The sequence below is a fragment of the Salvelinus namaycush genome, chromosome 22 (assembly GCF_016432855.1).
Source record: "Salvelinus namaycush isolate Seneca chromosome 22, SaNama_1.0, whole genome shotgun sequence".
Lineage (NCBI taxonomy): Eukaryota > Metazoa > Chordata > Actinopteri > Salmoniformes > Salmonidae > Salvelinus > Salvelinus namaycush.
Window position 1 is genome coordinate 21,263,415 of NC_052328.1, and position 13,056 is coordinate 21,276,470.

At 40.5% G+C, this 13,056-nt stretch overlaps 1 protein-coding gene across 1 annotated transcript in view; it reads right to left on the bottom strand.

Annotated features, from left to right (window-relative positions):
• The window catches only part of LOC120017439 (E3 ubiquitin-protein ligase NEURL1-like), a 39,806-nt gene extending 30,229 nt beyond the window's left edge, over positions 1-9,577 (bottom strand). Inside the window, exons 1-3 of the mRNA XM_038960185.1 lie at positions 9,541-9,577; positions 8,883-9,130; positions 7,845-8,166 (exon numbers count right to left, since the gene is read on the bottom strand). Of these exons, the coding sequence (XP_038816113.1) occupies positions 7,845-8,166; positions 8,883-9,130; positions 9,541-9,577 (607 nt within the window). The remainder of the gene's footprint in view (positions 1-7,844; positions 8,167-8,882; positions 9,131-9,540) is intronic.
• Positions 9,578-13,056: the final 3,479 nt, after the last annotated feature.

Below are 13,056 nucleotides of genomic sequence, written 5' to 3' on the forward strand. Positions count from 1 at the left end.
ATTGATATCTGTGTAGGAAGAGAGCCTAGTGATGTAACAAATCTTACTTAAATGGCAGGGACTGCAATGTTGGTCTAGAAGACCCCTCGGGCTCAGTTTGATTCCGGCAGATTAATTTAGCTTCACCGGTTATGCAACACCATCTCGGCTTTCAAGTAGTCTCACCAGTCTCTGGATCACCTTTGAATTCTCACATGGGTGGCTAGCTACTGATCTACACTGCCCTGTTACTGTAGCAGCCTTAGAGGAAACAGAACTAGAGATCCTTAGATCCTGTGTCGTAACACCCCACGAAGGCAGACAACATGAACACCACTACTGGTACTGAAAATAAGATAACAGCCCGAACTGAACTCATTGGTCAATTCAACAGAAATGTATTCTTTGGATATTTTATGTACTACTACTGTTCTGTATATTCAGGCTGATACAGAGAGACTCATCCATGCTTCTATTACAAGCAGGCTTGACTACTGTAATGCTCTCCTGTCTGGTCTACCCAAGAAAGTCCTTGGTCAATTGTAAAAACATACAGAATGCTGCAGAGCGGGTACTGACCAAGAGCAGACGGAGATCACACATTACACCGGTCTCTGTGAGTTTTCAAATTTTTTACGATTCTTCTATTGGTTTTTAAATCAATTTACGATTGTGCACCCTAATACATGTCAGACATACTTTTGGAGTTATGTACCCAGTAGGTCCCTCAGGTCCTCTGGCACTGGCCTTTTAACTATCCTAAAGCCTAGGACCAAGAGGCATGGAGATGCAGCCTGTAGTTACTATGCCCCCAGCCTCTGTAATAGCCTGCCGGAGAACCTGAGGGTGGCCGAAACTGTGGCCACATTGAAAAGAGATCTTAAAACCCACACATTTTTAGATTTGCTTTTCCTTAGTATTTCAGTTTTTATTGTTATTCTTTAGTTTTTTTCATTCTTATGTTTGTTGTGTAGTAAATATGTAACTTTTTATTTTCATTGTTTTTTTTGTTTTTTTCTTCCTGTGAAGCACATTGCGTTGCATTCCATGTCTGAAATGTGCTTAATGAAAAAAGCTTGATTTGATTTATTGCAGAAATGTGTTTACTTTATCTCTATGTGACATGTTAAAGCAAAGTCCCAGATCACTACATGACCCTAGGGGCAATGGTGTCTGCATATGATGTGGAATTGAACTGAATTGAACAGGCAGTGACTTATTAAACTCTAGTACGTTCCACTCCTTCTCTACTGTACTGCTTTTATTTACACACACGATCTACGGTATCTTAGACTATAGCGTTGTGCCACTACCCACATCACTCAAGTCTCGCCTCACAACAAATATGATGGGAAATGCATTTATAGCACAGAGCAGTCTCCTTGGGGCTGGTACTGAGGAACTGCTACAGTTACACTGATCTGGCCAGACATGTGATCAGGGACACTTTTAAAATCAATCCATCAAATGTGAAAGGCAAGGCACCAGAGAGGAAATGGGTAGCTACATTTATGCACCGAGACTGAGTATGCGTCTCTGACTGAAACACAGAGTGAAAATTGGATTGAAGTTCATTTGAAGACAAGATATTGTCACGCAGATGGAAGAGAGTTAGGGCTCGGTGGTAGAGCTGCTCAAGATTTAGGAGATGGAATTGGTCACATTAGATCAAATTTTAAGCTACTCATATTTTATACATTTCCTGATATATATATATATATATATATATATATATATATATATATATATATATATATATATATATATACACTTTATAGTCTATGGTGACCTACATTACGTGATATATATATATATATATCACGTAATGTAGGTCACCATAGACTATAAAGTGTGAGATCAATGTGAAAATGGTCCTCATTCATTTCCCACATTTTCCATTTGTTTAACGTGTTTACTTGAACAACCAAAATCACTTACTCCAAAGCATTGTTTGTTCGCTAAACTCGCCCCATTTGGTCCCTGCAGAAAACAGCTGGAGCTAGTCTATAGGACCAACCTCCCGACAGATTGTATGATAAATAGCTTCACGCACAACAGGTGAAATTTGTCTGCCTTTATCAGCTGGCTTAGCGTTAATGTCAGCTCCTAGTGTAAGCATCATTAAGAATCAAAATGTCCCCCGTTAGGAAACTGAGCACATGTGCCAGTTCATCGGGGCAGTCTTTGATGTGGCCGCCCCATATTTCAGGCACTAAGTGCTGCTTGAACTGCGGCCAACGGGGCAATACTAGGGCTTTGAGATATACCATGCTCTTGACTGGTGACGTTCTTAGGCTATAGAAGAAGCCTGATAGTGAAGTACCCTTCAGCTGACTGAGTGCTAAGGCTGCTCTGCTGTTTCTGTAGGTCAGTGTAGGCACGTGTAGTCAGTGTAGACATGTAGGGGGCAACAAGGCTTGAGTCTCTCGTAGGTAACAGTAATATGGAGAGCTGCTGTTCTGAAAACCTACAGTAGAGGCAGAATCTACTTGGACATTCAAATTTATTATAATCTTTTAAATCTAGGATATATTTGAAATGGAATGTTTGTAGATCACTGTTAAAATGGGGATTGCATATGATTATGTTTAGGTAAAGTCACAAAGCCCACTGGAGATCCAATGCTAAAGATGTGATTTCCACAGTGCTAACACAACATTCTCTTTCTTAGCTCAGTGAGAACACTGTATTTGTTCTCCTGTCTGGGAAAATGGCTTCAGTCACGCCATTTTCCTGACATCATCTTTCCTTAATGTCTGTCGAGGAACAAGAGCTATGCACCGTGTGTCATCACAGCTCGTCACGAGCCCACTGAACTCCAGATAGTCTCACTCTAGTGCTGGATACCAAACAGCCCAACAGCAGATAGCACACTGCTTGCTGTCAACTAGCACTGCCAGAAATGAGTTTAAATGGTATTATCTATAATATATGGGAGCTTCTTCTATTTTTATTAATGGTGATGACAGCCTCCATTCCTTATAGAGAGGGAGGATCATTATTGGAAATGAGTCCATGTTGATTGAATTATTGGGATGTTTGAAAGTTAATTCCATGAGGGGTGAAGATTATGTTTAGTAAACAAAATTGTACTCTGACAAGAGCAATTTAGGATTAAGCTAAATCTAGTAAGAGATACTACCACTATTTTACAGTAATATACAGTGCTGTGAAAAAGTATTTCCCCCTTTACGATTTTCTCCTTTTTGCATATTTTTGATACTGAATGTTATCAGATCTTCAACAAAAAACTAATATTAGAGAAATGGAAGCTGAGCTTACAAATAACAAAAAAGTATACTTATTTTATTTAAATGAACAAAGATCAGCAAAACCCATTTCCCCTGTTTGAAAAAGTAATTGCCCCCTTACACTCAATAACTGGTTGTGCCACCTTTAGGTGCAATGACTGCAACCCTTACTGCAACTCTTACTGTAGTTGTTGATCAGTCTCTCACATCGCCGTGAAGGAATTTTGGCCCACTCCTGCATGCAGAACTGTTTTAACTCAGCAACATTTGTGGGTTTTCAAGCATGAACTGCTCGTTTCAAGTCCTACCACAACATTTCAATTGGGATTAGGTCTGGACTTTGACTAGGCCATTCCAAAACTTCAAATTTGTTGCTTTTTAACAATTTTCATGTAAACTTGATTGGGTGCTTTGGATCATTGTATTGCTGCATGACCCAGCTGTGCTTCAGCTTCAGCTCAAAGATGGATGGCCTGACATTATCCTGTAGAATTATCTTTCGCCTAAAATGACATACCCAAATCTAACTGCCTGTAGCTCAGGACCTGAAGCAAGGATATGCAGATTCTTGATACCATTTGAAAGTAAACACTGAAGTTTGTGGAAATGTTAAATTAATGTAGGAGAATATAACACATTAGATCTGGTAAAAGATCATACAAAGAACAGAGTATTTTTTTGTACCATCATCTTTGAAATGCAAAAGAAAGGCCATAATGTATTATGCCAGCCCAGGCGCAATTTAGATTTTGGCCACTAAATGTTATAGAGTGATTCAATGAACCATTGCATTTCTGTTCAAAATGTTGTATCAAGACTACCCAAATGTGCCTAATTGGTTTATTAATACATTTTAAAGTTCATAACTGTGCACTCTCCTCAAACAATAGCATGGTATTATTTCACTAGCTGCTGTACATTGGACAGAGCAGTTAGATTAACAAGAATTTAAGTTTTCTGACAATATCAGATATGTCTATGTCCTGCGAAATTTCCTTGTTACTTACAACCTCATGCTAATCACATTAGCCTACGTTAGCTCAACCGTCCCGCTAGGGACCAACCAATCCTGTAGAGGTTTTAAGGCAAGTCATCCAGGTCCTGAAGCAGCAAAGCATCCCAAACCATCACACTACCACCACCATGCTTGACTGTTGGTATGAGGTTCTTACTGTGGAATGCAGTGTTTGGTTTTCGCCAGGCATAATGGAGACCCATGTCATCCAAAAAGTTGACTCAAGTTTGCCAAAAAGCATCTGGAAGCACCTGGATGATCACCAATACTCTTGGAAGAATGTTCTATGGACAGATGAGTCAAAAGTATAACTTTTTGGGCAAAAGTATAACTTTTCATGCTTGAAAACCCACAAAGCAGTTCTGCATGCAAGAGTGGGCCAAATTTCCTCTGGAGCGATGTGAGCGACTGATCAACAACTACAGGAAGTATTTCGTTGCAGTCATTGCAGCTAAAGGTGGCACAACCAGTTAGAGTGTAAGGGGGCAATTACTTTTTAAATTTGTTAATTAAATAAATAAAATAATTTCATTTGTTATTTGTAAACTCAGGTTCCCTTTATCTAATATTAGGTTTTGGTTGAAGATCTGATAACATTCAGTATAAAAAAATATTCAAAAACAGAAAATCAGAAAGGGGGCAAATACACTACATGACCAAATGTATGGACATCTGCTCGTCAAACATCTCATTCCAACATCATGGGTATTCAATTTATAAAGCTTTTTTTACATCAGCTGATGTCACAAAGTGCTATTCAGAAACCTAGCCTAAAACTCCAAACAGCAAGCAATGCAGATGTAGAAGCACGGTGGCTAGGAAAAACTCTCTAGAAAGGCAGAAACCTAGGAAGAAACCTAGTGAGGAACCAGGCTCTGAGAGATGGCCAGTCCTTTTCTGGCTGTACCGGTGGAGATAAGAGTACATGGCCATTTAAGGCCAGAATGTTGTTCAAGATGTTGAAACGTTCATAGATGACCAGCAGGGTCAAATAATAATCAGTAGTTCTAGAGGGTGCAATAGGTCAGTACCTCAGGAGTAAATCTCAGTTGGCTTTTCATAGCCGAGCATTCAGATGTTGAGACAGCCGGTGCGGTAGAGAGAGAGAGAGAGAGAGAGAGAGAGTCAAAAACAGCAGGTCCGGGACAAGGTAGCACGTCCGGAGAACAGGTCAGGGTTCCCTAGCCGCAGGCAGAACAGTTGAAACTGGAGCAGCAGCACAACCAGGTGGACTAGGGACAGTCAGGAGTCATCAGGCCAGGTAGTCCTTAGGCATGATTCGAGGGCTCAGGTCCTTAATACTGACTTGTTGGAAAGGTGGCATCCTGTGACGGTGTCACATTGAAAGTCACTGAGCTCTTCAGTAAGGCCATTCTACTGCCAATATTTGTCTATGGAGATTTCATGGCTGTGTGCTTGATTTTATACACCTGTCAGCAACGGGTGTGGCTGAAATAGCAAAATCCACTAATTTGAAGGGGTGTCCACATAATTTTGTATATATAATGTATAATGACCTGAATCATAATATTCAGGGGTGCCGTTATCTTTTTCTGACAAGAACTCACTGATTCATCTCATCAGGGTGAGACTTAACATGCTGACCAGACTGGACACATCGCGTGTGCGAGCGTCACAAAATAGATTTAGAAATCTATGTTATTCAATTATTGCACCCACACTGCTAGCGCGCGCCAACGAGCGTCTGCGATGCTAAGGGCTAAAATAGAACTCCTTTCTATTTCTGACGCAGATCGCGCCTCTCCCATCCTGCCTCTCCCATCTCCTCATTGGGTTATAGAAGCAGGTACCCACATGCCATCTCCTCATTGGTTATACCCACGTGGGTGATTGAAAGACAAACTGTTTTGCCGGTGGTCGTGGTAATACTATGAAAGTTTGGATGCGATCACCATATAAGTTCAAAGATGAAAAAGCCTGGAAGGAAGAGAGATGACTAGAAACGATTCGGTTGGCCGTTTTATGTGTGGATTAATTGTCGGAGTAGAGGACCTTGTGCTTTTCAGGTAAAATAACAACTCAATGTTTATATCCCAGGACAAATTAGCTAGCAACAGCAAGCTAGCTAAATAGGACAAATTAGCTAGCAGGTGCAAGCTAACTAGCTAATTTGCCATACATGTTGAATGCTTTTCGACCTGTCCCCAAATTAATGTCATTGGTTCAGAGTTTGTTTTGATATTTTAACCTGCGTGTCGTGATCGCTTTTGGTGTAGGGGGACAAAATGTATTTATGCACGGTAGCGCACGATGGCCCACGCGCGCAGTCGGTTTGGGTTCCGTGTTAGGGTTTTAGTTCCCTTAACAGGCTTTTCATTCAGGAACTTCAGATAAAAATGTTTGCTTGACCTTGTGAAATAAAAGGAGTGAAGCTTTTTAAACATGCTTTGATCATTACTCTAGAAAATTTAAATATTTTAAAGTCAAAACAAACTTGAAATACAGCTAAATTAATTTCTTTCCAAAAGGGGAAAGTTAGACAGCATATTCACTACAACGGGACTCATTGCAACATAACTGATCACTTGTAAAAACAACTCCACCAACCAACTTATTTGCCAGAATATACTCCTAATACTCTATTTCTGCTGTAAAAGCACAGTGGTTATGTATACGATTGCATGCGGGAGCATACTGAATAGAGATGGCACTCAACCGTGATAATATTCTGTACATACTGAACAATTCAAAAACGCCCATGCTGGTGTGCTCTACTGTATTAGAGAAAACCTTTTCTCAGGGCTTTGGATGAGCCTTAGCTAAGTGAGTCATTAACATCGCCAGTTCATGACTACAATAACCAAGCCTTTCTGTATTGATATCTGTGTAGGAAGAGAGCCTAGTGATGTAACAGATCTTACTTAAATGGCAGGGGCAGCAATGTTGGTCTAGAAGACCCCTCAGGCTCATCTAATTTTACTGCCAATGTTTGTCTATGGAGATTGCAGGTCAGCAACGGGTGTGGCTGAAATAGCCTAATCCACTATTTTGTATAGTGTACTTTCTCACAGCACTGTAGTTATTTTCAGTTCAAAAAATCTGACTGCGCTCCTATCAATTTTAATCAGCTGACCAGCTCTCAAACTGGGTAAATCTCTAGATACTGGTAAAAAAAAAACTTTACCTATATATTACAAAAACGTTCTTCATCTTTTCTAAATCTGTTGGATGGGAAACTTGTCCTGAATTAGTGTCAAGTGTTTGGGGTAAACCCATCAAACAGGGCATTTCAGAATAGATGCTTTGTTTTCCAGTGGGTCTCAAATTCCACTGTGGTGGCATTTCCTTTATGCTAACAGTGTAACTACGCAACCTTTCTAATCTCTCTCCATCTTTTTTCCATTGGACTATTTTGGTATGATGGTGTGTGGGAAAGGTAGAGCAGTAGTACAAAAGTAACATCACCAAACAACCAACCTCACGCAAACACACCCACCAGCACATACAATTTTAAACGTTTAACCACCACTTGCTGTCATTAGTCAATTTGGGAAATTCATCCAAATGAATTGGAATAATATTTGGCAAGGAACGTCATTAACCACCATAACACTTTCCCTTCTCCCTGTGAAACTCACCCAGTAGCTGGACCCCTCGTGTCAGGCCGTAGACATCTATGAGAGCCCAAAGTGGCTCGGAGGCATGGACCCCGCTGAAGAACAGCATGGGGCTGGAGCCATTGATGCGGTAAAACACCCGACCCTTCTTGTCCACCCAGAAGGAGATGACATTACCCTCATTGGACAGCTCCTCGGGCAGGGCCTTGGCCCAGAAGCCATTCTGGGAGACCAGATCTGGGCAGGCATACTTGGGCAGGTTGTCTGGGTTGATGCGGGACGGGTCCTTGGAGGTGAAGCCCAGACGCAGGGCTCCGCTCCAGCAGCACTGCTTCTTGGTGATCTGGAGGGGAACAGGTAATGGGTTTGTACCATTTTTTATTTATCCTTTATTTAACTAGACAAGTCAGTTAAGAACAAATTATTATTTACAATGGCAGCCTAGTGGGTTAACTGCCTTGTTCAGGTGCAGAACAACAGATTTTTACCTTATCAGCTCAGGGATGCGATCTAGTAACCTTTCAGTTACTGGCCCAACAGTCTAACCACTATGCTACCTGCCACCCCAATTCAATTTTGATGAAGGGAGTTAAGCTGGTGAATGACCTAAAGTCCATTCCATTAGTTGTGTTAACCTAAGATTTACCAAAATACATTATTGTTGGCCATATGTTAAAACTTTTACAAACCAAATGGTAAACAACAACACAAATAAACACATACTGTATGTCTGTTTATCATCAGACTGGATATTCTTGTCTTGTCTCATTTAAAACCTCTATTTACACTTCTTTCACCATGCAAGATAACAGTAGGCCTGTGGCTCACATGGCAATGCTTCCCCTGCTCTTTCACTTGAGACATAGATGGACTGATAGGTGAAGTGGAAACTTTGGCTAAGCTGTTTTGGCCCACACAGAATCAGGGGATTAATGAAGGCAAAACGCACAGTGAGTGAGAGAGACAGACAAACAAATAAATGGAAAACAGTTAGGCTAAAAGAAAGGAAGGAAAGACAGTGTGCTGATAACCATGGTCCACTGCCCAGTCTGTCCATACCTTGAGGCGGACCTGCTCGTACAGGGCAATGGACCGGTTGCTGAAGGTGATGGCATTGCAGAAGCTGGCCTGCCTCTTTACGGTCTTCTGGGCCACGTCCATGATGATCTGGGAGCCCTTGGCACTGGGGTGGAAGAGCAGGGGAAAAGAGGACAGGCTGCTCCCACACTGCAGGACGGGCAGACATTGCTTGGTGGGCTTATGGTGATAGCGGTGGGATGTGGTGGGGAAGGGGCCACCCAGAGAATCTGAAAAGGAGGAAGCATAGGGGAAGTTACTGTAGATATACGGATCTACAAAGAACATTACTATGGCATCCACTTTTTAAATATGCACAAAGCCAATATAACAATGCATTAGCAGCATTCACACAATCAATAAAAACTGCCTTTCCTCAATGTTGTGATGATGACTGGGTGTACAGGTAACTGCCAAAATAAAGGAAACACCAACATAAAGTGTCATAATAGGGCGTTGGGTACCACGAGCCAGAACAGCTTCATTGCACCTTGGGCATAGATTCTACAAGTGTCTGGAACTCTATTGGAGGGATGCGACACCATTCGTACATGAGAAATTCCATAATTTGGTGGTTTGTTGATGATGGTTGATAAACGGCCATAGCATATGGTTTACATCATTTTCATGCTCATCATACCATTCAGTGACAACTCATGCCCTGTGGATGGGGGCATTGTAATCCTATGGGGGCATAGCCATAGTAGCCAAAATGCCCTGTCCAGCATTTTTATACATTACCCTAAGCATGATGGGACATTAATTGCTTAATTAACTCAGGAACCACACCTGTGTGGAAGCACCTGCTTTAAATATACAGTTGAAGTCAGAAGTTTACATACACTTAGGTTGGAGTCATTATAACTCGCTTTTCAAGCACCTCACACGTTTCTTGTTAACAAACTATAGTTTTGGCAAGTCGGTTAGGACATCTACTTTGTGCACGACACAAGTAATTGTTCCGACAATTGTTAACAGACAGATTATTTCACTTATAATTCACTGTATCACAATTCCAGTGGGTCAGACGTTTACATACACTAAGTTGACTGTGACTTTAAACAGCTTGGAAAATTCCAGAAAATGATGTCATGGCTTTAGAAGCTTCTGATAGGCAAATTTACATAATTTGAGTCAATTGGAGGTGTACCTGTGGATGTATTTCAAGGCCTACCTTCAAACGCAGTGCCTCTTTGCTTGACATCATGGGAAAATCAAAAGAAATCAGCCAAGACCTCAGAAAAAAAATTGTAGACCTTCACAAGTCTGGTTCATCCTTGGGAGCAATTTCCAAACGCCTGAAGGTACCACGTACAAACAATTGTACGCAAGTATAAACACCATGGGACCACGCAGCCATCATACCGCTCAGGAAGGAGACGCGTTCTGTCTCCTAGAGATGAACGTACTTTGGTGAGAAAAGTGCAAATCAATCCCAGAACAACAGCAAAGGACCTTGTAAAGATGCTGGAGGAAACAGGTACAACAGTATCTATATCCACAGTAAAACCAGTCATATATCGACATAACCTGAAAGGCCACTCAGCAAGGAAGAAGCCACTGCTCCAAAACCGCCATAAAAAAGCCAGACTACGGTTTGCAACTGCACATGGGGACAAAGATCGTACTTTTTGGAGAAATGTCCTCTGGTCTGACGAAACAAAAATAAAACTGTTTGGCAATAATGACTATTGTTATGTTTAAAGGAAAAAGGGAGAGGCTTGCAAGCCGTGCACTTCACAAAATAGATGGCATCATGAGAAATTAAAATTATGTGGATATATTGAAGCAACATCTCAAGACATCACTAAGGAAGTTAAAGCTTGGTCACAAATGGGTCTTCCAAATGGACAATGACCCCCAGGCATACTTCCAAAGTTGTGGCAAAATGGCTTAAGGACAACACAGTCAAGGTATTGGAGTGGCCATCACAAAGCCCTGACCTCAATCCTATAGAAAATGTGTGGGCAGAACTGAAAAAGTTTGTGTGAGCAAGGAGGCCTACAAACCTGACTCAGTTACACCAGCTCTGTCAGGAGGAATGGGCCAAAATTCACCCAACTTATTGTGGGAAGCTTGTGGAAGGCTACCCGAAACGTTGACCCAAGTTAAACAACTTAAAGGCAATGCTACCAGATACTAATTGAATGTATGTAAACTTCTGACCCACTGGGAATGTGATGAAAGAAATAAAAGCTGAAATAAATCATTCTCTCTACTATTATTCTGACATTTCATAAAGTGGTGATCCTAACTGACCTAAGACAGGGAATTTTTACTCGGATTAAATGTCAGGTATTGTGAAAAACTGAGTTTAAATGCATTTGGCTAAGGTGTATGTAAACTTCCGACTTCAACTGTACTTTGTATTATTACCTGTATATTTCTTTAAGAACCATTTAACTCACTCTATTTTCAGAAATCCAACAAGGAGTGCAAACAAAAAGATTGGTCTGTTAGTCATCTTGATTTTCTCCTTGGATGAAAATACATATTTTTTTAAATTTGGCAAGTCAGTTAAGAACAAATTCTTATTTACAACGATGTCCTAGCAACAGTGGTTCAACTGCCTTACTCAGGGGCAGAACGACATATTTTTACCTTGTCAGCTCTGGGATTTGATCTAGCAACCTTTTGTTTACTGGCCCAATGCTCTAACCACTAGGCTACCTGCCACCCTGAGATAAGAGTTGCTTGGTAACCAGAGAGAAATTGTACAGCTGTGAAAAACTCACAAAATTAGGTAATATCAGTAATTGGTAAACTCCTGTCACACCATTCATTTTTTTGTTATTCCACATTTTGCCAATTTGGCACTGGTTTATTCGGATCCCCATTAGCTTTTGCCGAAGCAGCAGCTATTCTTCCTGGAGTCCACACAAAAACAAAAACGACACGTACTGTGTTGTATGTGTCGAATTGCTATGCTTTATCTTGGCCAGGTCGCAGTTGCAAATGAGAACTTGTTCTCAACTAGCCTACCTGGTTAAATAAAGGTTAAATAAATAAAAATATTTTTAAAAAGTAACAAAGCAAAACACTGATAGACAAGAACAGTTACACAAATTTTAAATACAACGATATTCAAACAATACAACTAAAGAATAAGGTGTGTAGATTGTGTGTGATAGTTTGTCTGTGTGTGTCTGTGTGTGTGTGTATCATTTCAGTCTCTATTGTGCCACGAGATGTTTTATCAATTGTTTTAAGCTAATTTTGCTGTTTGCTTGAGTCATTGGAGATGGAAGGGAGTTCCATGCAATTATGGCTCTGTATAATACTGTGCGTTGCCGTGAATTCATTTTGGACTTGGGACTGTGAAAAGACCCCTGGTGACATGTCTTGTTGGGTATATATGGGTGTCTGAGCTGTATGTTATATGATTATGCAGACAATCTGGAATTTATCACAGTAATATTTCTAATGAAAACTAGAAGAGAAGCAGTTTAATCTCTCGTCAACGTTCAACTAGGAAAGACTGGAATGTTGTTGATGTTACTTTTGTATGTGCAGTCAAGGGCAAGGTGTGCTGCTCTGTTTTGAGCCAGCTGCAGCTTTGCTAGGTCTTTCTTTGATGCACTTGACATTATTACCAGACAGTAATCAAGATGGGACAAGACCAGAGCCTGAACAACTAGTTCAGTTGATTTGTGTCAAAAATGCAGAATATATTTTTAGAACAGATATACCCCTCCCCAGCAACTTTATCAATAGGACTTGACCATGATAAATGACCATACAATGTTATATCTAGGAGTTTAGCTTCCTCAGTTTGCTCAATGGTCACACCCTTTATGTACAATTCAAATAAAATTGTATTAGTCACATGCTTCATAAACAACAATGCATTGTTTACTTACAGGCCCTTCCCAACAATACAGATAAAAAGAAAAGAGAAATAATAGAAAAGTAAAACACGTAATAATAAATACACAATGAGTAATGATAACTTGGTTATATACACAGGGTACAAGTACCGAGTCGATGTGCAGGGGTACAAGGTAAGGGGTAGATATGTACATATAACTAGGAATAAAGTGACAGATAAAAAACAGTAGCAGCGGTGTATGTGATGAGTCAAAAAAGTTAGTGCAAAGAGGGTCAATGCAGATAGTTAAATAGTTAACCAAATACCTCCCTGGACTAACTATTTAAC